Consider the following 26143-nt stretch of genomic DNA (forward strand, 5'->3'; position numbering starts at 1 on the left):
CGCCCGGCCTGGTGTAGGATGGGGAGCGGGGGAGAGCCCGCCCTGCGGCGCCATTGTGGGTGAGGGCAACCGCGGGCACTGACGCCTCCGCCCGCCATCTTGAGCCCGGGCAATGCCTGCGGCCGCCATGTTGAGTGAGGGCAAGGCTTCCTGCAGGCTCCCTCTTCTACCAGTCGTCCCGCCGGCCTTCTCCGCGTCCGCCTCTCCCTAATCCTCACCTTTCCTTCTACCACCCCGCCTGCCCTCTCTGCGGGCAGCCAGCACCAAGCCTAGCAACACCTCCCCCCCTCCCTCTTAACGCCAGCAACCAAGATGGCGGCCCCGCCCCTCCCCTCACCCCGCGCGTGCGCGCTGCGGCTCGGCCCGGCCCGGCCCGGCTCGGCTCGGCTCGGCGCGGAGCGGGGGCCCCGTGAGCGCGGCGGGAAGCGGCGGCCCCGCGGGGCGCCATGGCCAAGCGGCTGCGGAGCAGCGAGCTGTGCGCCGACTGCAGCGCCCAGGGTGCGCCGGGGGGCGGCCCTCAGGGGCTGGGGAGCACCGGGGGGCACCGGGGGGGCACCGGGAGAGGGGCTGGGGGGCACCGGGGGGGGCGGCGAGGGGGCCGCGGGGCTGGCGGTGACAGGGGCGGGCTGAGGGCTGGGGGGGTCCCGGGGTCTCCACAGCGCTGTGGGCGCGCGGAGCTGCGTTATTCCGCCTCTTTTCCTCCTTTTTTTTGTGTCACGAAGCCGATCCCGGAGCCCGGCGCTGCTTTGTGAGGTGCAGCCGGCGCTGGGTGCCCCCCCTGAGGGGCTGAGGGGAGCTGAGGGGGATCCCGGCCCTGCAACCCCCGGGGCTTGCTCGGTTTGCACAAGAGCCGGGCTTGCGAAAGGCGGCCCGAGTGCCTCGTCCAGGCTGGGTGTGCTTGCAAGCCCTGCTGGTGCTATGAGGCGCTGGCGGGGCCCCACGGCTGGTTTATTTTCATTTTGTATTTGCCAGGCTCCTCGGGGCTGTGTCGCGACCCGGCCCCTCGCTGTGTTGTGTCGTGACATAACGGCACTGGGCCGAGTGGAGAGCTCCCCAACAGAGAGCTGAGCGACTTAATTGTCTCCGCAGAGAAACCTTGATCCTTTCTTTAGATAAAAGTCACCCTTCTCTCATAAAGCAGAGGGCGACGGGCCCTCAGGGAGCAGCTGTGGGTGCAGCAGCGTCGGGGACCTGCAGGGACCGCAACCTGTGAACCCACAGGAGCAGCGGCTGCGGTGACGGCTGCCCGCCCGCTGCTGCTTTGTTGCTGCTGTGAAGCACGAGCCGTGTTCTGGGCCGGGCGGTGATTTTACGTGAGCTCTTCTGGTCGTTTCCTATTCTCAGGCAGGAGCTCAGGCTGACGGCTCGGGCTGCCTGCACACACTTCCTGTTTTCGGTCACGCTGCCATGTTCCTGAAAGCAAACTTGGCCGAGCCTTTTAGCTTCTCCCCTGTTGTGCTTTGCTATCAGCTTAGGCATATCTTGAGCAGCATCTCTTTCAAAAAAGGACTAAAACAGAGCCCAGCATGGACACTTCAATGTAAACCTGAACTGTCAGTGGCCTGTACCTGCCAGCTCTGTCACACTGTAATGCTGCTCCCTTTCTATGGTACGGAACTGTATGAACTGAGTTGAGACTCCACGAATCTTTGTGCAATTTAATTAAAAAACACATAGAATAAGCCAGTGTGACTTTGGGAATAGGTTGCAGCACTAAGCTTTCCAACACTTTTTGATCTTCCCTGATCATGGTGTCAAATCTGCTGCCTCCCCATCACCCAGGCTTCTCAGCTGGCCTGAGCCACTCTCCATCCTCTCAGTCCCCTTGCCAACTCTGCCTGCTGCCTCTCCTGTCGTTTTATTTTTATCTTACTTTTTTCCACTGTCATACCATCCACGCTTCCAGTGGTGCTGGTTTGGGGCAGATTCTAGGCATACACACGGACTCTTTCACAAATGTTATTTCTTGTAAGCAGAATGCATGAGTTCCAACTACAAGCAGAGCCTCTGCTTTGTCTTCAAAAGAATTTTGAAGCCTCATTTCTGCTATGAAATGACCAGATAAACAGTAGCTTACTTTATTGTGGCTAAACGGCCAAGCTTTGCAGCAAGTTACGCTGAGAGAAACCTGATGTTGACTGTTAGTCAGAACAGAGCAGTGAGGTTCAGCAGCAGCTTGTAACGAGTGACTGAAACAAGCAATGTAGTGGCTTTCAGAAGAGTCTTATTAGTTTATGAATGAGTGTATGGTGAGGTTGTCTGTAATAAAAAGGGACGAGACTCATTAGTCTGGAAGGCTGCCTCCAGTCTTAGGTTGTTAGGTTGGAGTTAGCACAGCTCATTTCATTGTTATTTTTCCCACTCTCAGAAGTTAAAGTAGTTAAAATAATGGAGTGATTTAATAAGAAGGTTGCGTGCTTGTTGTTACTTTGTTTTTTTAATTAGATTAGATTTTTTTTTTCTCTAAAACATGCATTTTTAATTTGGCTCTGGGCTATGTGATAGTTATCATCTGTGAATAGGTGCTGCTTTCCCTCCTCAGCCCTGCTTCGAACAGGTTTGCCTGCATTGCCTTCCGCACACACACAGCATCAGCTCTGCTTAAAAACCACAAAGGTGATGAGATCTCATTTCGGGGATCCAGTAAATTTATTGCATGCGTTAGAGCAGGATTTTTATGATGCACAATTGCTTAGATGTATTCTGACACGGTGCAGGAGATCTCTCATCAGATACCAGGCTTGTGTGGTATTCAGTCAGCCTCAGCCCTGTCTCTGGATTTGGAAGTAAGTAGAGTATTTCAAAATGGATGAGATCTTCAACTCCTTTTTCTTCCTGGGATGTGCTGGATCTGAAGATCTGTCTTGCTGCTTGGTTGTAACATTTACAGGCTCATGTAAAGACCAAGCAGTAAAGCTCAGGTTAGAATGCAGAGCTTCCTGTTTTGGTCTCTGTGTTTGAAGTAGAGTCGTATTGCCTTCCGTGTTGTAATAAAAGTATTCTCTTTCAGATCCTTGTTGGGCATCTATAAACAGGGGAATTCTGATTTGTGACGAGTGCTGCAGTGTTCATCGAAGTCTGGGGCGTCATATCTCTCAAGTGAGACATCTCAAGCACACACCATGGCCTCCAACATTGCTGCAGGTAGAGAGTAAAAACGTGTCTTCCTTTATATAAATAAATATATTTGTTTTGGAAAGTGACTTTCAGTTTTTCTTTCAGACTTCCATTGTGCATTTACTTCAGTCTAATTTTTCAATATGTAGCAAGCCTCCCCTTTTGGTAGAGCTGCTGTTGTGATGAGTAGAGAATTTAAAGGGAGTTCTTATTGCACTCCATGTAATAACTTCCTAAACATGTGCCTGCTTCCGATATCCCAGTAAGTTACGGATGCTGGCACACAGAATAGGAATCCAAGTCAGGATGCTGCCTGCTTGAGAATAATTACAGCTATTTGATTAGTCAGTCTGTGCAGCCAGCAACAAAAATCCTGCATTGACTGTGTATGTACATTCTGGATTTCAGATGGTTGAAACACTGTACAATAATGGTGCTAACTCCATATGGGAACATTCATTGCTGGACCCTGCCTCTGTTATGAGTGGAAGGCGCAAAGCTAACCCGCAGGATAAAGTGCAGTAAGTGGACCATTACAGAATTCTTACGTTTGGAGAAGCGTCATTATTTTAGTTAGCAGTGACAGAGGCAGCAAGGTATACGTGGGAACCTAAATCTGCTTTGTTTCTGGAAGACAACAGGAAGAACAAATTGGACATTTGTTCACTTTAATGTTTGTTCATACCTTCATGTTTGTAACAGAGGTATGCTCTGTATAGTTATGAAATCTGTACTTTCTTGTTTTCATAACGAAAACATTTCTCTAACTTTGCTCCTAGTTATGTGCAAAGGTCTAGTGCTCTAGAGAAAGGAAAACTGGTGTCATTTTGAAAGCACTAATATTTGTTTTCTTTCGGTTTTGTTGTTTGGGTTTCTCCTTGCAGTCCCAATAAAGCTGAATTCATTAGAGCTAAATATCAAATGTTAGCATTTGTTCATCGCCTGCCATGCCGTGAAGATGACAGTGTGACTGCCAAAGATCTTAGTAAGGTTAGTATTTTTTTCTGGTAACGTACAGAAGCTAGTTTGTGTGTAAGAGAACACTGAAATCTGACTGAACTTAGTTGGTTTTGACTTAATAGTGCTGAATAGCAGCAATAATTGTGTAAACAAACACAGCTTGGCTTCATTCTGAAGCAACTTTTTTCTGTAATATATATAGTGAGAGATTCTTGACATGTAGATGGTGGAGAGGCATTGACTTAGGTTAAGGTGGAGTAAAACTGTTACATCAAACAACTGTAGCAAGAAATGTTGTGTAACTTTCTTAAGGGTAGCTGAATTACAGTTACTGCCCCTGTGTTAAGTCCAGTCCTGTTTCTTTTTCAGCAACTCCATTCCAGCGTAAGGACAGGAAATCTGGAGACGTGTTTGCGATTACTCTCCTTAGGAGCTCAAGCCAACTTCTTTCATCCCGTATGAACGTGGTTTTTATTACTTTGATAAATGATCGGTTCTTACAGTTTGTAGGATTTATGCAAATTTCAGTTGATATAAGTATTTTAATCTTATATTCAGAACTGAAGATAAAGTAGAGTGATGTGCTTTTTCTTAATAACTTGCAGGAGAAAGGAAATACTCCGCTCCACGTTGCTGCTAAGGCAGGACAGACTCTACAAGCAGAGTTATTAGCAGTTTATGGTGCTGATCCTGGCACACAAGATTCCAATGGAAAAACTCCTGTTGACTATGCAAGGTAGAAGGCTCGAGATATGTGATGTTCTTGTGTTAACTTGTGATCAAAATTTGCATGATGATCCTGGTTGGATATGTTTCTGTCCTGAAAACAAGGAAAAGCTGTATGTATATGTAGTTTTTTACCCACTTAAACACTGCTGAAAATCCTGCTGCGAGTCTGTGCTTTGTTGATACACTCAAAATGCTGTGTTCAACAGTGACTTGTACTGAATCTATTTCTCTGAGCAGTTTGGAATTTTTATGCATCTCAAAATGAATAACATAACCTTTCCTTTTTTTTTTTTTTTTTTGTATGCCTGTGTAAACCAGACAAGGTGGGCATCATGAACTGGCAGAGCGCCTGGTAGAAATTCAGTATGAACTCACTGACAGGTTAGCTTTCTATCTCTGTGGCAGGAAACCAGGTGAGTAGAAAAAACTGCACCTCGGGGTCTTTCACTGTTAGTTCAAACTGTGGTATATATTTGTTTCAGTGTTAGTTACACTTTTTATATCAATTTTAAATATTCTAACATTAAAAATTAAGTTCCTTTCTGGTTTTGTTTTGTTTTTAACATAGAAGATCAGATGAGCACTGTTTAATAAAAAGGAATGAATTGCAGGGAAAATACAAGTTTGATAATGTTGTGTAGTCTGTGGGAGATATTGTGGAAACTCTTCTAAGTAGTTTCTTCTCATTGAAATGTAAAAGCCAGGGAGTACCCAATCGAATGGTACCTCTTGAAAACATGCTTTGAAACTTTTAGCCAGTAAATACTATTAAGACACCTACATTAGAATTTTAATACAGTTTGTAAGACCTACTGTAATTTTATATAACACCAACAAGCTGTGGTAGGAATGTTCTTTTTGGGCTTGTTAGCTTCCTGTAATTGGAAACTGAGCGATCACCTGCAAGATACATGTAAACTATGTTTGCATGTATTCCTGGGTTTCTCGTTATTATGTCTTTTAGTAAAACTGAGTACCAACTACCTATCCTGACAAAATTGAAAACCATAGTCCACTAACAGCCTATTAAAATATGGTTTGTTTTCAACTCTAGAGCATAAAAATGGACAGCACTTTGTTATACCTCAGATGGCAGATAGGTAAGTTGCTGATTCTGTGGCATATCTGAAAACATTTTAAAACAAATAAATAAAAAACAAAAGCCTAACAGTTAAATTTAGAACTGTCCTTTCCTCTGAAATAACTTCTAAGCTTGTTGTCATTTTTAACTTTTTAATGTGTGCTTTGTCAATCTTGGGGGTTTGTTTTTTTTCCCCTATAAAGAATATTGGAACTTAAAATGGTAAAATTAAAGAAGTTTACAATGTTTTCTAAAATTCAGGAGGAAGATGAGGCAATTAAATTAAAGGAACACATGGGTATTTCTGGGGAACAGATTTTGTAAAACAGTGTAAGGACCCATTTAGTTGATTTCCTGATACAGCATTCTGAAACTAGTACTTGCAAAAAAGCTGAGTTTCTCTTTGACAGTGCTTGTACTTTTGGTCATCTGTGCTCTTAAGTTTTGACCATGATCAATTTAAATCTCCTTTTCCTGAAAGATATCAAGTATTAACCATACGTTCATATTTTCCCTTTATTGCTCTGCAATTGGAAATTAGACGGCTGTAAGTAAACTGCTGTTCAGTTTATTGCTTGTAAAATTTCTACAAAAAACAGTAATAGAAATAAAAATTACATAGAGAAACAATGTCCTTGTTGGTAAAAAATACTTAGTGATGACATCTTTTTTTTTTTTAAGTGTTCAGCTACTGGAGAAGTACTGTATGTTTTCAGTGCTTAGGTATTTTGTGGAGCACAGTAAGGATCATTTGCCTCATTACACAGAGAGGGAAATTGACATGCGGAGAAAATGAATTGTTCAAAGATGCTCCTTAGATTACAGAGCATGGAGTATAACCTGATTGTCTTACCTCTGCTTGATGTCCTCTGCTGGTCTTTTCTTCTTCTTTTTCTTCCTCTTGTGTAGGTGACTGCCTACATGATTCCCTGTGATGTCATTTGATCATGCAGAGATTTTATTTGAGTCTTTCCATCCGTGTAGGTCAGGGAAGTCATCCCCTGGGTGATATAAACATGGACTCATAATTTGTCAGCTTCCTTATCTGTGGCTTTTATGATTAATTCTGTTAAACTGCAGCATTTTCATAGTGTGCCTCATGCTGTAGGCTGGAAACTAGCAGAACAGATCATTGACTAATTGGTACAGATTGATGATGAGCATGGCTGTTTTGCTGTAGCCATTTACCAGCCTGATGGTTCCCTGTCTGCTGTGTGGTCCAGTGGAACAAATCCTGTGATCCCTGGGGACTCACGTTTTGGTCAGAATCACCATGTTTTTCGGGTTCCCTACAGAAAGCATTTTACTGCTTTACAACTTGACTGCTCCTTGAGCTATGCAAATTGGTACTTATAATCTGAAGTATCGTTGGGATCCTTTTAGTTCAGATTTAAGTTTTTTATTTAGAAAAGTTTAAGAATATGCTAATTAGAATATTAATAATACTGGAAAAGTTAATGTATTAAAAACTGTATAAAAATACTAAAAGATTAAGTAGTATCAAATAAAAGATTTTAATCATTGAATTGTTGAAATGTGTAGAATTTATTTAAACAAGCGTTTAAATGCTGTAGATTTAATGATCACTTCTTTGTTTTCATAGCAGTCTAGATGTATCAGAACTTGCAAAAGCAGCTAAGAAGAAGCTTCAATCTGTAAGTATAACTTCAGTGTGCTATGTAACACATCTTTGCCTTAATGTAGTAAACTCTGCACTTCATCCTTCAAGCTGGTTTCAGATACTATTAATTCCTACATAAATAAGAGTCGTGCTGTTAGTAGTCACTTTAAATGCATAGCTAGCTAAAAGTAGATGTATTCCTGCACTGTGTTTTTGTGTGTCAGCAGTTGAGCACCAACACATACACCGTGCCAGCAGGACTGCTTATTGCCTTGTATCTGCTTGATGGATAAATTTGCTGTGCAGGTTGAGAAGCAAGCAATTATATAGGCTGAAAAACAGAGAACTGAGTTGTACACCTGTATTCTAAATGTTATAGAGGTCTTAATATATTTAGTTTAATTTTGAGCTGTAATTATTGTCTTCTACCCTTAGCTAAGCAACCACTTATTTGAAGAACTTGCCATGGATGTATATGATGAAGTCGACAGGAGGGAAACAGATGCAGGTGAATGAGGATTTCTGGAATGTGTATGAAATTTGAATTGTTACATTACATAAAAAATGCTGTTGCAAGCACATGTTCTGTTTAAAGTACTTTTATGTTCAGAAATTACTGATAACAGTAATTTCTTTGTCTATTGCATTGTCTGCAGGTGTCTGTTAATGTAAAAAAAATATATATTTTTTTTTTCCTCCCCTCTTCCCTGAGCAGTTTGGCTTGCTACTCAGAATCATAGCACGCTTGTGACAGAGACCACAGTGGTTCCTTTTCTTCCTGTAAATCCTGAATATTCCTCAACCAGGAATCAGGTATGTGATCTGAATACTATACAAATATTCTCATTTAATAGGCCAGTTGTTCTAAGTAACACTGCTTTACTGTGCTTCATTATTGCAGTAGAGTTGTGACTACTTCTAAAGAGGGTAAAATAGTTTCAGGTTACCCCTGTCACAGAGTTCTGCAGCTGTTTAGCTTAAATTGAACAGTCAATTCAGTGTAACTGCTATAGTCTTTGTTTTACCTGGGAACTGTGCTGTTCGTCTAATACACGATATACTTAACATTTTTATTTTTTTAATTGTTACTCTGTAACTTAGGGAAGACAGAAACTGGCTCGATTTAATGCTCATGAATTTGCTACACTAGTTATAGATATTTTAAGTGATGCCAAACGAAGACAACAGGGGAATCCTGTCAGTGGTTCCAAAGGTAAGTTTGGGTTCTGTGTGCAATGTTGCAGTAATTTGATTGATATGATAGTATTATCTAGAAGTACTGTATCAATGAAGAGATTTATACTGTTTTTATATGATAACAAGAACTAAACAGGCACTTGGATAGCAAGCTAATGACAACATACATTAGGCCTCCAAAATAATGGCCAAATATGTGAGATTTGTGCATTAAGGCTGATATTTATAATGCAATTAAATCAAGTGAAATTCAGGAAAATCTTTTTATGATGGGTGTGATTTTATGATAATTTGGTTAAAAAAAAAAAATAATAATAATCCAGAACTCTTTAATAATTTGAGCAATACTTTTGTTTGGCAGCTAGAAAACTGTCAAAGTTCTAGATGCTGTTTCCTAGCTGCTATATACATACAGGACTTTTCTGTAATTGGGATGATTTAGAGCTTATTGTTAATTTTTCTAAAAGTGTTTTTCTTTCTTTCTTGAGCATGTTCGATATCAAAGAATGCCAACAACAAAGCTATAGTTCTAGCCATAAGTCTATTGGAGTAGTATTTGAACATTAGTCTTCTGTGTGGAGTGAAAATATAAAATATATATATATATATAAAATCTTTTTTTAATTGAATTTTGTCATTCATTTGTCCAGTGTAGTCAGTTTTGGATAGTAATAATCCATACCTATTGGGTGGATCTAAATTAAGTTCTCTTGAACATGTCAAATGGCATTGGTCTTCTGTTGTTTCTTTGGTCGAATTTTTATTTTTTTTAATTAATTTTATGCACTTCCATTTGTCCTCCAAACTTACCAGTACATTTTAAAATGAATTTTGATTAACAGAAAATGTGGAACTAATACTCAAATCCATAAGCAATCAACATAGCAGTGAAAGTCAGGATAATGACCAGCCTGATTACGATAGTGTTGCTTCAGATGAAGATACAGATCTGGAAACAAATGCAGCTAAATCTAACAGACAGAAGGTGGGTCTGAGGTATTTATACACATACCAAATTTTATTCATAAAGGTAATCTGAAGTCAGTCTTTCCCATTGGAAGGGAATTTAACACACATAAATGATCAGAGAGCCAATGTTTTAATATTCATCTTCATTTTGGAATCATGCCTTAGTCTGTGTAGTTTCTAACAAAATTAGATGTTGTGATTCAATGAATTTGTACTGTAAAGAAAATGCTTCTTTAGAAAAGTAAACTATGCCACTGTGCGTGTCTGGGGATGTAGAGACCTAGCTGCACAGATGAAATACTTAGATCTCCTGAAACACTCTTAATCACTGGTTCCAGGTATTGCACAAGCATTTACTTCTTCCCTCTGAAGAAGTATTCAGAGCAGTCCAATAATAACTGAATATTTTAAACCATTCCTGAAAATAATGCAGCATGGCGAAAAAGGGGCAGCAAATTCTAGTATTTCTAATTTTATCTTCCATGGTAACATACCCACTGTACACTTAGTGAACTGTCTTTTATGGCTTTCAAGTTCCTTATTGTGTATTTAAACAAAAACCCTTATGAAACAGTATTGTTTCACTGTTTGAATTAACTGAGACAAATGCTTTTGTGCACAGGGGAACTAAGAGCTTATTGATACCAAATTTATTTTATATTGGAGTAACATTATTTGAATGTATGGATCTTAACTAAAAGGTATGTGAAAAGCTGTTGAAATCTCATTGTCTTGTTTTCTTTTAGTAGTCTCAGAGTTTTCTCTTACTGTTTCTAGAGTCTGGATTCAGACTTGTCAGATGGACCAGTGACTGCCCAGGAATATATGCAAGTTAAAAATGCATTGGTGGCTTCTGAGGTAAAGATTCAGCAGTTAATGAAAGTGAACATCAACTTGAGCGATGAGCTGAGAGTCATGCAGAAAAAGGTAAGAAGCACAATAATGTAACGTCTTCATCTAACGATGTGTTATCAGTTAACTGTAATGAAATTGCTGAAGCTGAAGATGCAATAACCCAATATTAGTACAGGGAGAAAACTTTTAAAATGGAGCCATTTTAGAATTGGATATGAAACTACGAATGTGTGTGTATGTAGCACATGCTTTGAATTTTTTTTTTTACTTTTTATTTTGTGGAGATGGTGATAGTCTGCTTAGTTCACTTTGACGTAAGTTTTCCAAGTGACAAGACAGTTATTGCAAGTCTGGTGTACTTGGGCTATCTTGCTTCAAGATGAGCAGTTTCTGATAACCAGGAAGCAAGCGATAGAACACACATGGTGTGTGCACATGTGTATATAGATAAATAGTGCACTTAAAACTTTTCCAGTATGCAGTTTTATTATTTAGTAAGCCTGGCTGGAATGAGGGGAAATTAAATTTCTAGTCCAAGTTGACAGTAGGTGAGACTGAAATATGGTAATAAATTATGATGTTTTTGTATAACAGGAGACTTGCTTGCGTTTGAATCTGGGGGAAATGGTGCATAAGGAATATGCTGATAAACCCGATTCCTGTTTTAAACCTTCACTATGGGTTTTGTCTAAATGAGCATAAGGTATCTCACTTATTATATGAGTTACTATGGGCAGGTAGTCTTATGCAAACAGCAAACTGAAGGTTTTTGCTAAAATTCTAAATGTAAAGTTCCAAAACCACTATTTGGAAGCTAGACCTTCTAATCCGTATTTATGTAAGTCAACAATTTGTTGAATGCTCTGCCAGTTTTCTGATAAATATTGTTGTTATTATTTGTAACTGAAAATAATCAGTAATAAAACAATGCAAACATAGATAAAACCACTTTTTTTTTTTTCCACTCAGCAGAGTAAGGCATCTGAGGCCCCTCTAATTCAGCAGATGCAGATATCCTCCTCTGTTTGCTGCCATCCTTTTGTTGCAAATGTGTCCAGCCCTTGAGATCTATTGGAATGTTGAATACAGGGAGGAACCCAAGAGATCTCTGAGTATTTCCTGTTCTTTTAGCGGCTTGTACTGATCAAGGATTTTTTTATCACTCAGATAAACTGAGTCTCTTGAAGCAGATTTAATCTACACATAGGGAAGAAAATATGGCTTATGAAGTAACGACTCTTCAGTGTATTTATGTGGCGTGGCAAAAGAAATCATTGGTCTGCTGCAGCAGAACTTGTTTGAAAGACAGCGTAGCCAGGGCTCGCTCATTTTGAAGATGCTGCACTGGTTTTATGTCCTGATGATGTGTGTAGCTGGGGGACTTGCTTACGTTAATGCTTGGTGGCTCTGGATTAGCGCAGAAGTATTGCAGCAGTGCGCCTTCGTGGAACACAGAGTAGGGAGGAGTGCTAACAGCTGTATTAGCTCTGAGCTGCTGGGAGCTTCTGTGCCATGTGGGAATTCTCTGCTGGGATATTTGTGGCAAGACATCAATGTTGTTGTTCTTCAGCAATTTTCATGGAATAGATCGCATTCAAGAGTCTTTTTTTTAGGTTGAGGGCTTGGCCTGGGTTTACATGAGCTGTTGGTTTAAATTGCAGCAAAAGCAGGGTGTAAAATGTGACAGAAGTTAGGAAAAAGGAAACTACAAATTTGACCTATTTATTTGCCTTTAATATGTCAAGCTTTAAAGAAGTAGTTTGGCTCCTCGCTGATCCTCAGATCTGAAGATATGGGGCATCTGACTACAGAGCACAAAAAATGTGCATTGGGGAGAGCATAAATTATCTTGATAAGAGTCTGTATGTTTGATTTAGGGTACTGGGAAGTGCTCTAGGCAAAATAGGATTGTTCTGATAGAAAGAATGTTCTTGAGGTTTCATGAAAGTAGAAATATACAATTTCCTGTTTAAAGGCCATCCTCGGTTTGAAATACCAGCTTGAATATCCAACATTTTGTTGGAGAATTGCTGATAGCTATTTTTTACATCTTTTCTTTGTGATGTGTTAATATAGCAAACTTACTCTGAGTAACACCACAACAAACAGACCTGTTGCATTTTTACTATCCATCAAATACCTAAAATAAAAAAGCTTTAAATTATTTCTCATTGGCTTCTTAGAAAGCAGTAGCTGATACTTTATTTTCATAAGCTAAACTCTCCTCTTGCTTTGCAGAGCAAGCTCTGATTTTCTTTGCGCTGTCTCTGGTGTCTATGCTATAGTTTTGGCATTTTCAGATTTTGTGGGCCTTATGTTAAAGTCCTCTTTTAAATTCTTGTGTTGACTGCTGGAACGGATCACCTTGCTTGAAAGAACAGTTTTGTTGGCAGTCCTTCCCCACGCATCCTCATTGTGTTACGTGATTTATGTGCCAGGACAGCCAGGCTGGAAGAAACAGATTGTGTGTGTTTTTAACTACAACAGCCAATTTTAAGATCCAATTTGACTTGTGTCCCAGCAAAAAAAAATGCTGGAAATCAACACATAAATATTTTCCAGATCTGCAACATAGATTCTGTGCTTGTACTAAACAAATCAAGTAGATTTTAAAAAATAAATCAACCCCCAGCTACTGGAAGCTGGGTTTGCTAGTAAAGCAGACAAGCTTTGTGTAGTCAGTTTGCTTTTGACGCTTGCTATTAGAAAAACAAAGTCCCACTGCTAAACATTTCTTTCAGCTTCAAACGCTACAGAGTGAGAATACCAACCTCAGAAGACAGGCCACAACCAATATATATCAGGTCCAAAGTGGTTCTGACTACACAGACCCTACCAACAATTCTTCTTTAAAGCGACGACCATCTGCACGGGGTAGCAGACCCATGTCCATGTATGAGACTGGATCAGGTCAGAAACCCTACCTCCCCATGGGAGAGGTCCCATACCCAGAAGAAAGCATAACAAGACTGCAGCCTTTTCCTCCACATGTAAGTAAAACTGCTGATGCTTCTGCATTTCTCCTGATGTTCAGCTTTTCTGTCTCTTCCACCTGTGCTCACTTACCAAAGCTGCTCAACTGTCTGCTTTGGAGTGAATTTGAAGTGTAAGAATTGTTACTGTTTGCTGTATTAACATGTCTGCAGGAGCTTGATGTGTAGAAAAGTAAAACCTGTAACGATACTGGAATATGTGAACTGGAGCTTTTGGCTTCTGCTCAGCTCTTTCTGTTAATGACAGTATACATGCCAAATATCAATGTTTGGCTGTTTGAAAGCCATGAGGGGGGAAAATAGCATTCGGAGAAGGTGGGTATAGTTCGTAGATTTCTTTCTGGATATATACAGGCATATGACAATTTGTGGAACTCTAGAGTGACCTTTTAAAACAAAATAAAACCGGAGCCAACTTCTCAACTAGACAACCAGTTTCTTAATCTGAGTTTGGAACTGGATACTGAAGATGTTTTATATCTGTTAGTTGAACAAATTATTCCGGATTAGTATTTTTCCGTACGATGCACTACGAGTGAAGACAGAGTTCTGCATTGGCCACAAGGATTCTGCACTAATGTGGAGGGAGGGCAAACATTCTGTGCCAATTGCAAAGACACAAGTGCATTAGGGAATCTGCAGAAATTTGTACGCAGCTCCCACCCCCCGCTTCAATTAGATTAATAAGAACTTGAAACTATGAAATCTGTATTGTTTTAAATGTTGGCATGTCAATATAAAAGCAGTTCTGGCAGGGAGAAGTGTCAGAATTTTGTATGTGGCTATGCATGCAAGCCATGGCAGAGTTTTGTATAGGTCCTTTGCCTTTCTTAATTGTTTTGAAATGTGGGTAGGGGCAGTGGTTCTGAAGCACCGATCTGTTTTGTGGTGTTTGGTTAATTTGGAATTATGGTGAATGTATTGTTCTCTGTGGAATTTTGAACCTCTGGAATATCCATGTTAGAACTGCTCAGGCAGATTATAAGCAGCCTGGCCTGGTGGGAGGGGGATTGGAACTGGTGATCTTTAAGGTCCCTTCCAACCCAAACTGTTCTAGGATTCTGTGATTACCATGAAGCCAAATGTATTCGGAAAGAATTAAGTCCTCACAGGCTCAGCTAAGTTCTCAAAGCCATTCTTGCTTTATGTCATCTCCGTGGTTTTAAAAAATGTTCCTTTATTTCCGTTAAGAATGATTTGTGTTTTGTTTTTTTTTGGTTTTCCCGAGTGTTTTTCTCTTTCCCATTTTTAGATCGGGAGGAGTGCGTTTGTGACCTCCTCTTCATCTCTACCTTCCTTCCCCTCCACGCTTTCCTGGTCAAGGGATGAAAGCACACGAAGGGTTAAGTACCTTCCCAATTGGTCTTTGCCTGGAGGAGGTGGCACTCTCCCCACAAGGCTTCTGCCCCTGTCCTCTCCCTTTTTTGCTGATAATCTTCATGCTTGCATGAAGCAGTATTTCATCACTTTCCGTTTCTTCTGCAACGTGCTGCGGACACTTGCCTTTCTCTAAACTTCACAGCGGCTAAAATCTTCAGCATTTAACACCACGCACAGTGACTCCAAATCACTCGTTCAACTGTGTAACAGTGAGAACAGCCAGAAGACAACTCGGTTGCTGCTTGGGAAGTAATTTGGCAAGCGCTCACTGATATTTCACAAGCCGATGTGTAACCCTTCCTCCTGACTAAAATGCACTGCATGAGGCACATGTGTATGTCCTAACTTTAAAGCCTGCTTTCTTTGGGGGCTGTCAGTCTGCATCAATCCACATCAATACTGATGGGACCCGTTTATTTTACAGGTATTCGGTAGTTTGTTTGAAGCATGCTCTTTAAGCATCCAAGCAGATAATTATTCAGTTGTCTGAACCAACAGTTCATTCGTTTGGTGGTGGCCAGCCTGCGTTCTGCTGGCCCTAACAGATGAAAAGACTGAGTGGGCACGGGTGTTGGTTTTAGCAAGGCTACTTTCAGGTCGAGATGAAAAACTTTGAGAGTGTATAAAGGGATTTATATTGGTGTTCCATCAGGATCTACAAAACCTTGTTGTTAGTGCTAGAGCTAACAAAAGCCCGTGAGTTTAGGAAAAAAAAAGTTACCAAGAAACATGAAATGCATTCTGTGAGCTCTTGTTGTTCTGAAGACATGGTCTTTGCTGCAGCCTCATATGCGAGCTGTTTGAAGAAGCCTCATCCAATTTCTTAAGCTTTTAAAAACCATTTTGCTCTTTTTTGTAATGGGACATTCAAACCTACTCCTACTCCAATTGCTAGAAGGAAGCATAAATGCCACCTTGCGTAAGGACATGGTTAGCACAGCTAGCAAGGCGAACAGTTTGGTAGACTAGTCTATGCCAGCTTCTTTGTACTCTTTTTTTTTTTTTTTTTTTTATACTTCTTAGTAAGACTTAACTGCTTTTGCAAAGGTCTTCCAAGAAAAGCTCTCTCTTTCCCCTGCTGTCTGTGTGGTTAACGCAGCGCAATCGGTGCCGTCTCGTTCCATTTCTTCGGCAAATTTGACAATGTAATACTGAACATTTCAGAACCCGTCTGGGGTTAGATGTTGGATGGTAATGCTTAATTAAGATTCCCTTTGACTTAACTCTCCAGTTCCTGTAAAGCTCCAGGTCTGGCAGCTCAGCAGGGACGGCAAGGGGCCCTTTGCAGTGCGCGGTGCCCATGAGTGGGGCAGGAGCCAATGCCGGGGCTGAGCTGTGTGTGGTGCCACTGACGTGGTGCTCCTGCAGACAGATGAGCAGTAGCAGCACTTCTGACAAGTTCTGCAGCTTCTGAGACCGTAGCAGGCAGATGTGTGGGGATCCCAGGGCCTGGCCGAGGGTGGGAACGGCCTCGGGGCTTCAGAGTCTGCGTGAGATGGGCCTGACAGCAGGTGTTCATAGCGTGAACCTGGGATGGGCTGCCCGGGTATAAAATATCCAAGAAGTTGGAGAAGGGATCCTAGCTAGCTGTGAATTTCCAAGTGTGTTTTGGAGCCCAGTCACGGTGTACTTATGGCATGTGGTGTGAAAGGGAGAGCAGGGAAATACGGAGCTGGGCTCAGGGCCTCCACCCTCCGTTCTGCAGTGAGCCCCAGCTCTGGTTGCTCTGACCCCTCTGTGGTGGGCATCCTGCCACGCCTGGTTGGGCCACCACTCGGTCCAGCATCCCAAATTCGGTCCGGCCTCCCCTTCTGTGCTGGGCTTCAACTCATTTCAGCCTCCCATGCTCAGTTCCACTCTGTGCCTGCTGTGGGCCTTCTGCTCTTATTCTGGCTCCCCTGCTGTGCTGGGCCTCCCACTTCAGTTTGGCTCCCCACTCTCTGGTGAGCCTCCCGCTCACTTTTCAGCCTCCCACTTCGTGGTGGTTTTGCCCTCTCCGCTTCACCTCCCCGCCGGCCCTGGTGCACGCATGGCATTTCAGCAGCAGGAGAAGGAGCTCATGCTGTGAGCGCCTGTCCTGCCCCGCTGAGCCAGGCCCTCGCTTGGGGCATGGTGGGACTGTGCTGTGCAGCAGCGTGCAGGGTGTCGGGGCCTCGGGTACAGCAGGGAAAAGCTGGCTGCAGGAGCCTGGCAGGGGGCAGCTGGGCTCCCGACCAGCAGCTGGAGCAGAGCAACCCCCAAACATGGGGCAGAGGGGTGCTGGCACAGCTCGGGGCTCTCCTTTCATGCACAATGCTGAAATAAATCTGTATTTCTTGCAGGCCTCGAAGCTGGAGAAGCAGAGCAGCGTGTCGGAGAGCGACTACGATAACCCCACTGCCCCTCTGGAGCTGGAGGAGACAGGGTAGGTGTGGAGAGCTGTCGGAGGACAGGGAGTTTCGTGGTGGTGAAGTCCTGTGCTGCAGGGCCAACCTCAGCTTTGTCCGTTTGCAGGTCGGGCAGGAAGGGACGGCAGAGGAGCATCATTTGGCAGGGGGAGGGATCCATCCCCGAGGACACCGACACAGCCCCCAGCTCCAGTTTGCCCAGTACAGAAGATGTGATTCGGAAAACTGAGCAGATCACTAAGAATATTCAGGAGCTGCTGCGAGCGGCACAGGAGAACAAGCATGACAGGTAAGGCGTGAGTGCAAATTGCTCTGGAGTTTGAGAAAATGAAGAGAATTCTTCCACCAGCCGTGTTAATGCTGCAGATCTTGATTTCACAGGCATGAAGCGTGTAGGTCTGTGGTATTCTCTAGTGTACTGGAGGACGTAGTGTGAGCAGGGGTGCGTGAACAGTGCAGGTGGTGGAAGCACATGCTCCTGTCCAAAAAGCCAGCACAACCCCCTGAAAGTGGGTTTGGGCTGCAGCACTGCCTGTCCCCTGCCTGCCCTGCCAAAACTGTTGCAGGGACTGGGAGCGATGGGGAACAAAGTGCTTGTGAATTCCTGCTGCAGAATGCAAGTGTTGTTTAAGATGAAAATCAAGTGAGTATTTCAGAGAAATTGACGTTAAGTGGAATTTTGGGCCTTCAGACTGTAGTGTGCTTGGGTAAGGACACCCTGTGGAAGGGTGATAGTAATACTGAGGCTTGTTTCAGGAATAAATCTGTAAAGCAGGGAGAACTTTTGACTTTCCTACTAAGAAGTTAGTACAGTGAATGTACAAGCAAAAGTTATTTTGAATTACTGAGTTTAGTCACAGGCGTAGCTTGGTAAGCAGGAGACTTGGTCATCAGGTAACATGCAGCTCCAGCTCCCTCAGGGAACTTCTGGCCCAGTCAAACAATTAATTTCCAGAACAAACATAAGCAAGTAAAAGTGGTAGTCACAGCCTGGCCATCAGGTAGTGCTCCTGCACAGCTGTTATAAAGGACTGTAAATAATAGTTAGGTCTGAGCACGTTTTAGGCCTGGAACAGTTTTGGTCTCCAGAAAAACCAAACTTGCCAACACGTCTGCCTGCAGTCCTGAGAGCTGCGCCCATCCTTGCCTGTGAGAAGCAGCTGATGATTTTTGTTAAGCCCTTGCTTCCTGCCTTGCTGAGAGAAGTGCACAACAATGGGGCCACTCTTGTGCTGTGTTTTTTCCTTCTGGTACTTTTCTATTTTTAGAAGGGCCAGTGTGTGGCCTTTCCTTCTCACGCTGAATGGCGAGATGTAACGTGTTTGTGCTGAGCTCCCTGCCCTTGTCCCTAACCTCTGCCACAGCAGTGCGGTGTTGCTTGATTCTCACAGCTCATAACGAGAAGCAACAGTGAGAGAAGTTTTAAATGACTTTGGTTTTTATATATGTCACAGTTTTAATAATAAAAAGTCATTGAAAGAAACAGGGCAGTGTACCTAACTTTTAGCTGTTAAATTGCATAGATAGTTATCAAAGCTGTGCTCTTTTTTGCGTGTTCTGTGCCATGTGTAGGAGAGTGCGGTGTTTGCCAGTACTTAAATGAGTATAATCTTCACTGAACTGTGAAGCTGTTGTTCTTTGTTTTCCTGTTCCCTGGCTTTGTCTCTGGGGGCTGAGAATTGCTCAGCATGCAGCAGGCAGGAGATGGAGTGGGTTTGTTCCACCGTTCCCTTCCTGCAATAGGGGAACACTTCCTTAACAAACCTAGATACCCTGGGAAGTAATAACATAGCTTCCAAATCGGTGCTGAGAATGTTGTAGACAAAAGTCACATGCTGCATAGATAACCAGGCAGTAATAAAGTGATGCGAGCATATTATCTATTAATGAACCGCCTTCTTCCCTTTTCTATTTTTTCTTGCTTTCTTCTGTTCCTTTTCCTGTGCTCACCTGGCCGAGCAGACCATTAGAGCGTGCGAGCATGCTCAAGCTCAGACACAGCCTCGGCTGCTTCAGCACGCTGGTTCCCTGGGCCGAGAGAGCTCCCCTGCAGCCTCTGACCATCCAGCAGCCCGGCCCTGCCTCCTGGTACTCTGGCCTCTGTCCCTGCCTCCCAGGCACAGTGTCCTTTCTCTTACTCTCTGCTGCCTTTTTCCCTCACACACCATCTGCACAGGGGTCGTTAAAGGCTATGCATGAAATGCTTCCGATGATAAGGAGACTGCAGAGAATATCCAGCACAGGTAGCTATGAGCCCTGGTGCTGCCAGCTCAGTTGAAGCTCCTGTTACTGATTTAATGGGGAGCAGAATCACAGCCTGGCATTGTAGCTGGCTCTAGTTAAGAGATTCTCCCATGTCTGTTCTACCTGTTGTCCACCAAGACAAATTACAGCAATAACTTCTCAGCATGCAGCATTCCTCAACCTCAAAAGGTCTTCAACTTTTTATACAGCTGACATGCTGAACAATAACATAATCTGTGCCTCGAATCAATTAAAAAGAAAAAATTATTTAACCAGTGCCTTCAAAATAAAAATAAAATAAAAATAAAATGCAAGTGAAACATTTTTCTAAAACAGAACTTCCCAAACTTTAACTCCAGGTGTTATTACCAGTGATAAATATCAGAAATGGAGGAAGAGGTTGCCACCAGTTACTGGTAACGATGGATTCTCCTTTCTAAGTCATCACTACTCTAATATCCTCCCAATGTCTTACTGGGATGTGTACAAATGCATTGAATGTGTCAGGTTATTTCACGAGCTTTCTTATTTCACAAGTGTTCCAACTATATAACACAGCCATTCCTCCAAGACATGCAATAAACTTTTGCAGCTAACCTAGAGAACTGGAGATATGTTGTGAACTATGCATCATTAATCTTTGGTCAGGTGGTTCTTAGGGGTTTATCTGCCTTGTTGCCTTGTTATTGCAGAGTTTAATCATCAAACTGGCTTTTTTATGATGCAAAGTGCTGTTCAGTGTGGCTTGCAGGAAACAAATTAAGAACAAATTAATTTTTAACTCACTGGCAGAAAGGAATTTACAACAAACTTGAAAGATTTCCCTCCGCTTTCAGGTTATTTGGAAGGACTCAGGTGATTTGAGACATATAGAAATACACCTTTTTTTTCTTTTTCTTTTTCTTTTTTTTTTTTTTAGCAATTTTCCTGCATTGCCAAAATGACCCCAGTGTGTTGCTTCCTTCTCAGTGTGTTGGTGACTGACCCATTTGCAAGATGACTGCATAAAATGACTGTGGGGTTTTGTTGTTTTTTCTTGCTTGAAAGGGCAGTGATCTACCATAAGCCACAGGTGCTGATTATTTTTCTTGAATGTGGTTGCTTTGTGATTTTTTGAGCTTCTTTTGCTCAAGACTGAACCATATTAATTAACTAATACTGAAATTGAGTCTTCGAAGCATAAAAACGAGTCTTTTGACATAATTTTGACAGACCACGCTAACAGAACAGCTCACAGCAGCTTGCGGTAAATAGTTTGAAGATGTAATTTGAACGGGTATTACTAATTTTCATTTGGTATGCAAGTCCAAAGTGAAATCTATCAGGACTAATGGAATCTGCATTGTTTTAGTAGCTATCACTTATTAACTCAATAGCGTTACTGAATATTTAGCCTGAAACTTATGTGTTGTGGAAGTAGTTGGTAGCTAAGAGATGCATGTGCTTGGAAGGTGCTGTATGGGGATGGTGTGTTTATGTTTAGGGTGTTGAAATCCACCCGAGAAGGCATGGTGGCACCGCTAAGCTACCTGCATGGGATGGTTTACGTAAACTTTACCAAAAAAGCAAGGTAGGAATTCCATCCTGGCAGTTGGGCATACCCCATTCTTAGGTACATAACCTTCCAATATGTGAGATGGAAAGGGAAATCGGTGCCCAGTGCTGCATTCCTGGCTTCAAATGATGGTGACTGCTCCAGGGATGGGAATCTTGGGGTCACGGTGTGACTTCAGCGTGGATCTGCTGCAGACTGAAGCGTTCTTGCAGCCAGGCTGCTGGCCCTGGAGTGGCACGTTTGTTACAGAGGCTCTTCAGAGTTTAGCTGAGAAACGAACATCAAAAGCTGTGAGGGGTAGACCTCAGGTCTCGCTGCCAAGTGTTCTGAAGTCAAATTGTTGGGTTCACTGTGTTGAGGTAACTTAGGTACAAAGTGGTTTTTAGGAAAAGATTCTTCTTTTTAGCTTGCAAATAAGGAAAAAATGCAGAAAAAATGTGAGTATTCCTTGAAAGGTCAGTCCAAGACAAGACAGTGCTATTAATAGCAAAGCTTGAATGGTAAATTAAGAGTTTGGATGGCCAAAGTTCAACACTGAAACATGAAATCAATTTAAACACTTATTTTTTAAACCCAGATCACTGATGTTGTTTAGCTGCTTAGATCCTAAGCAGTTTAAATACTTTTCTTTTCATAGTCTGATTTTACAGCCTCTTAGTTTATGCAGAAAAAGCTCTTTCCTAATGAAAGATTTTCCTAAAATAGTTTCCCAACTGTGGAATCTTGCTTTAAGTTTGTGGCCGACGTACACCAGTTTGCACGGGCATGCTCTCGCACACACAACAATGATGCCCATTGTGCACACACCAAACAGAACCAGCCGCGCAGCTTTCTGGAGAATTTAGAGACAAAAACTGTAGCATTGGACTGGGGGAAGCGAGGAGGAGGAAATTTGAGTGTATGAATTAATGTGTAGTTAATATTCATAGACGTGTCTCCGTAATTGCTTACAAACTGAGGCCTCTTCTGACAGCGCTTGGCATAATAGATGTGGACAGTCATTCTTCAAACAAACTTTGATCAAAGAATAATGCAAACTGGAGGATTAATTTTGTATTATTTAAGTTCTTGTGTTTTCTGAAGTCAGTTCTATACAGACCTGTGCTGCGGTGTGCCAGGGAATGCTCAGTAAGGAGACACTGAGGATCGCAGCATTGTGTGTTGCACCATCTACTTCAGTTGCCTGAAGCACAGCCTGCAAGGATATTTTTAGAATATGTATGGCTTTTTTGTTAACTCTGTTGTTTTTAGAATAATAGTCCCTGACAAGTGAAATTGAAGAGGGAAGGGGGTCTCCACACAATGAATAATACATTGCCTCTTTTTGCAGCTATATACCGTGCTCCGAGAGAATACATGTGGCAGTAACAGAAATGGCAGCCTTGTTCCCAAAAGTAAGTATCTTTCAGCATTAACATGGGTTTGGCCTCGTTCTTTGTTAGTATATTTACCTGCAGTAAATGAAAAGCAAGAGCTGCAGGAAGGGAAACATGACTAGGGTTTTTGTGGGCTGGTTTGTTTCTGTGTTTTGGGTTGGTTTTTCTTTCAGTCTTCCATCCTTGTATTTATTCACGTGCTAGTCAGGAAAGGTTAATTTGTGTATCCAGGCCCCTAATTTTACTCTTAGACTTTCAACCTGAGATGCATGCAGTTCCTCAGAAAGTGGAAGCTACTTGCCTCTAATTTGAGGAGCCGTGTGGTTATACTGGACTTTTGCCAGGCCCTCAGGTTTTCCTTTGAATGCCATTGCTTGGTTTTTGTACATATTCAAAGTCTCTATAAAAGTGACAGGGAAATCTCATGCCCTGTGTCCGTCTGAACTGTCTTCTACACAATCTACCGTGATGGCAGCCAGGACACGTGCTGGGTAGCAGTAAATGAGAAAAAATAGAGAGCTTGTATACAAGTAACTTTTTAAACAAGAGCAGGAAGCAGTATTCCTTGTTCACTCCTGAGATTAAAAAGGAGAGATTGTGGGAACTCATTTCATCCACTCCTGCCCTGTCCCTGCAGCGATGGCTTATAACATCCCGCAGAGAAGTCTGTGTAGAAAGCAGAGCTGTAGCAGCAGCTGTCCCACGCTAAAGAACACTCATCAACCTCTACTGGCTAATTACAAGTGATACTAAAATGGTTCTGTTGTTCTGTCTGGTTCAAATTTTACTTTCCCAGAAACCCAAATCTGAACTGGTAAGGACTTCTTTGCGTCTGCTGACATCTAGTGCCTACAGACTCCAATCTGAGTGCAAAAAAACCCTTCCTGTGGAGACGTGCCCTACGACGGACATCCAGCTGGTTACACAGCAAGTCATCCAGTGCGCCTACGATATTGCCAAGGCTGCTAAACAGCTGGTTACCATCACAACCAAAGAGAACAACAACTGAGTCACTCTTGGCTTTTTAATCTTGTTTTTTAAAGGTTGAATTTCAAATATAGGTGTGGAACTATTCAAATTTTTATGAGGAAAACTAAAGGGGCAAGAAACTTTTTTTTAAACTCAGTATTATTTTTGCATGTTTTCTAACAATTTTAATGATTAATTTAACCCACTGCCTTATTTTGTGCCTGTGTTGCCAGTTTAGTTACCGTTAATAGCATGTTGCAAATAGCTATTGAGCCAATATCATGTACCAGCGGTGTTTCAAGCTCTTGCTAGATGTTTCCTTGAGGCCACGTTCTGCTTTCAGATATTGCTTGCAAAATCCCCACCAAAGTCAACTGCAGATATCAGGGGGCAGAATCTCGCCTCTGCTCTGTCCATCCTGGAGCCTCCCGCGCAGTGGTGCTGCTGATGGAGAAACGTGCAGTGAAACGGGCTGCGAAGGCTCCAGGCCCACACCTGCTGACCAGCAGAAGGAAGCTCGTACTCCTGATCGTGGAATAACAGCCACTATTACCTGATCCCATATCAACTGTTGTGCAATAATAATGTTTTTAGTCTGCCGAGACAATAGTAGCTGTGGGCATCCGAGCTTATTACATGTAGCTATACAAGGTCTTTGTCACTTTACCTATTTTTGGAAGGAATTTCAATTTTAATAGTTATTTCTTTTAGTTGTCACTATGCCATTAATATATTATGTTTGATGTTACTTTAGGGCATTAGTGGTTAAAATATTATCCCTTGTTTCTGGTTTGGTATCTCATTCTTAAGTTTCCTACAGAATTTTACTGTCATCTTCAAGGCAACACCTTGTTTGCAGCAGCACTGATGCAATTTCACTGAAGATTTGTGATAATTGGAAAAAGAAGTGCCAGTTAAAGGAAGCTGTGTCTGCCATAGCATATAACCTCTGTACCTCAACGTATCAATGTGAAAAGGTTTCTTCTATCCAGTAAGTATTTTGCAAAGGATTCAAAACTTTACAGCTATTTACTGAATAACCCAAGCTAGGTTGCCTGTCAGAAAGGTAGATTGGTTACAGACATCCGTGTGTGTTTCAGGTTTTTCCATTCATAACAGTTTACAAAACTTTGAAAAATAGGCAAGTCTGTAATTACAAAAATGAGAGCTCCTGGGGAGTCAAAACTCCATAGTTTTTGTCTCCTCACATCCCATTTGGAAGCTTGTTGTGATTTCTAAGGAGCCTGTTAGGGCAGTTTAGCTGGCAGCCAGTTCAGGCAGTGTTTTATTTAAGAGCAAAGTTACAGAACTACAGCAGCTGTCACGTGTCAGCAGCTGATTGGAATATTCAGATAGTCCTCACAGGAGCATTTGAGTCAAAAGTGATTATCTGCCATTCAACAAACACGTGTACAGTATGGAGTCTACCAAAAAACACTTATGCTTCAAGGCTTCCTGGTAGAAAAACTGCTGTATTTAGAAGATGAAGCCACTTTCAGCAGTTCCTTCTTGCAATCACAGTGTTTGTATGCACATATAAACACTAAGTGCCATAACATGCTTGGATTCTTGTGTTGGATGTAGCTCCATTTTTAAAGTAGTGTAAATCTGAAGGAGGGAAGGAATGGAGAGAGTAGATGACAATCCAGTACATTAATCTTCTTCATAGTAACTTTTTTTTTCTCCCTTCCTACACCTCTGAATCCTAGAACTGTCTCTAAACTCACAGGAATGCAGACAGGCTGGGATTGAAACTACAAAAGATTTATAAAACCTACTTCAAAATTATTCTGCTTGCAATTAAATACATTAAGAACAGGTTCCCAGAAGATTATCAAATTAATATCATTGAAAGGTAGCAGATGGTATTTTTAAATCTCTCAGGACACCATTGTTTGCTTTTCTTTAACATATCCTACCTGATTTTGAAGCAGGGTAGCACTGAGTTACGCTGTAGGTTTAAATTTGTGCCTGTACCAAAACAAAAGGACACTTCAATAGCTACAAGCCCTCGTTCTAGCTAGGCTAGCTCCAGGTTTTCTAAAAACAATCATTTATCTTGGTGGAAGGCCTAGCTTAAAAAAAAAAAAGCCACCTGTAATTGATTTTCCATTCTGGTAAATTCTGCTCTCTGAGCAAACATTTGTTCTAGACTGGTCATTGCCATACCCTGTTACTGCTCCAGAACCCCAGTGCACATGATGTGGGATGTGCAATTTTCTGATGCCATCAGTGAAACAGAAGCAGTCTGAGCAAACACTTACGTGTTCTGCCAGATCTCATCACCAAGGCAGTGTTACAAAGCCAGCTGTAGAACTAAAGAGTAGCAGGGTAACCCCCAAACCCCACAGCATTACAGGTCAGAAGATTTATAATACCCAAATAAAAAAAAACTGTGTTTTTTCTTTTATGACATCCCCTTCCCCCACCCCACAAACCAGAATTCCTCTCTTTACAAAATGCTGAATAGGAACAAATTTTTATTTTTTTGCCTTTTCTGAAACTTGTATTTATCAGTGTCATTCGGTCTGTACTATACTCTGACTTAATCTTTTGTTTACTGTATTACTATAAAATGCTAAAACCTTGTTAATGTGTAAAATTACTTGGGATTATTTGACTGCTGTTTTTGTAAAGAAAAGATCCTGAAAGAGTTGCTGTAGTTAAGTAAAGTCTGCAGTGCTCAAACAGAACGCATCTGTGTAACCTT

At 42.1% G+C, this 26143-nt stretch overlaps 1 protein-coding gene across 9 annotated transcripts; it reads left to right on the forward strand.

The window, feature by feature from the left end:
- Positions 1-338: 338 nt before the first annotated feature.
- GIT2 (GIT ArfGAP 2) lies at positions 339-26021 on the forward strand. Of its 9 annotated transcripts, none has more exons than XM_068654178.1 (21): positions 339-498; positions 3011-3144; positions 3526-3638; positions 4002-4107; positions 4447-4533; positions 4683-4813; positions 5125-5219; positions 5861-5906; positions 7491-7542; positions 7944-8016; positions 8224-8321; positions 8610-8721; positions 9548-9690; positions 10452-10601; positions 13271-13519; positions 14775-14864; positions 17224-17306; positions 17396-17578; positions 19252-19377; positions 22419-22482; positions 23261-26021. In XM_068654178.1, exons 1-21 carry the CDS (start codon positions 447-449, stop codon positions 23471-23473), a joined length of 2400 nt encoding a protein of 799 aa, XP_068510279.1. In that variant the 5' UTR covers positions 339-446; the 3' UTR covers positions 23474-26021. The 9 variants fall into 9 exon arrangements, with proteins under 9 accessions (XP_068510279.1, XP_068510280.1, XP_068510282.1 ...); XM_068654179.1 differs by having other exon boundaries at positions 7494-7542; XM_068654181.1 differs by lacking the exon at positions 19252-19377.
- Positions 26022-26143: the final 122 nt, after the last annotated feature.

This window comes from Anas acuta, chromosome 17 (genome assembly GCF_963932015.1).
Source record: "Anas acuta chromosome 17, bAnaAcu1.1, whole genome shotgun sequence".
NCBI lineage: Eukaryota > Metazoa > Chordata > Aves > Anseriformes > Anatidae > Anas > Anas acuta.

Bases quoted from the DNA above. Each gene is read 5' to 3' on its own strand.
- GIT2 (XM_068654178.1), top strand. From the start codon at position 447: ATGGCCAAGCGGCTGCGGAGCAGCGAGCTGTGCGCCGACTGCAGCGCC. The intron at 4,534-4,682 runs GTATGAACGTGG...AATAACTTGCAG, and splicing joins AAGCCAACTTCTTTCATCCC to GAGAAAGGAAATACTCCGCT. The intron at 8,017-8,223 runs GTGAATGAGGAT...TTCCCTGAGCAG, and splicing joins CAGGAGGGAAACAGATGCAG to TTTGGCTTGCTACTCAGAAT.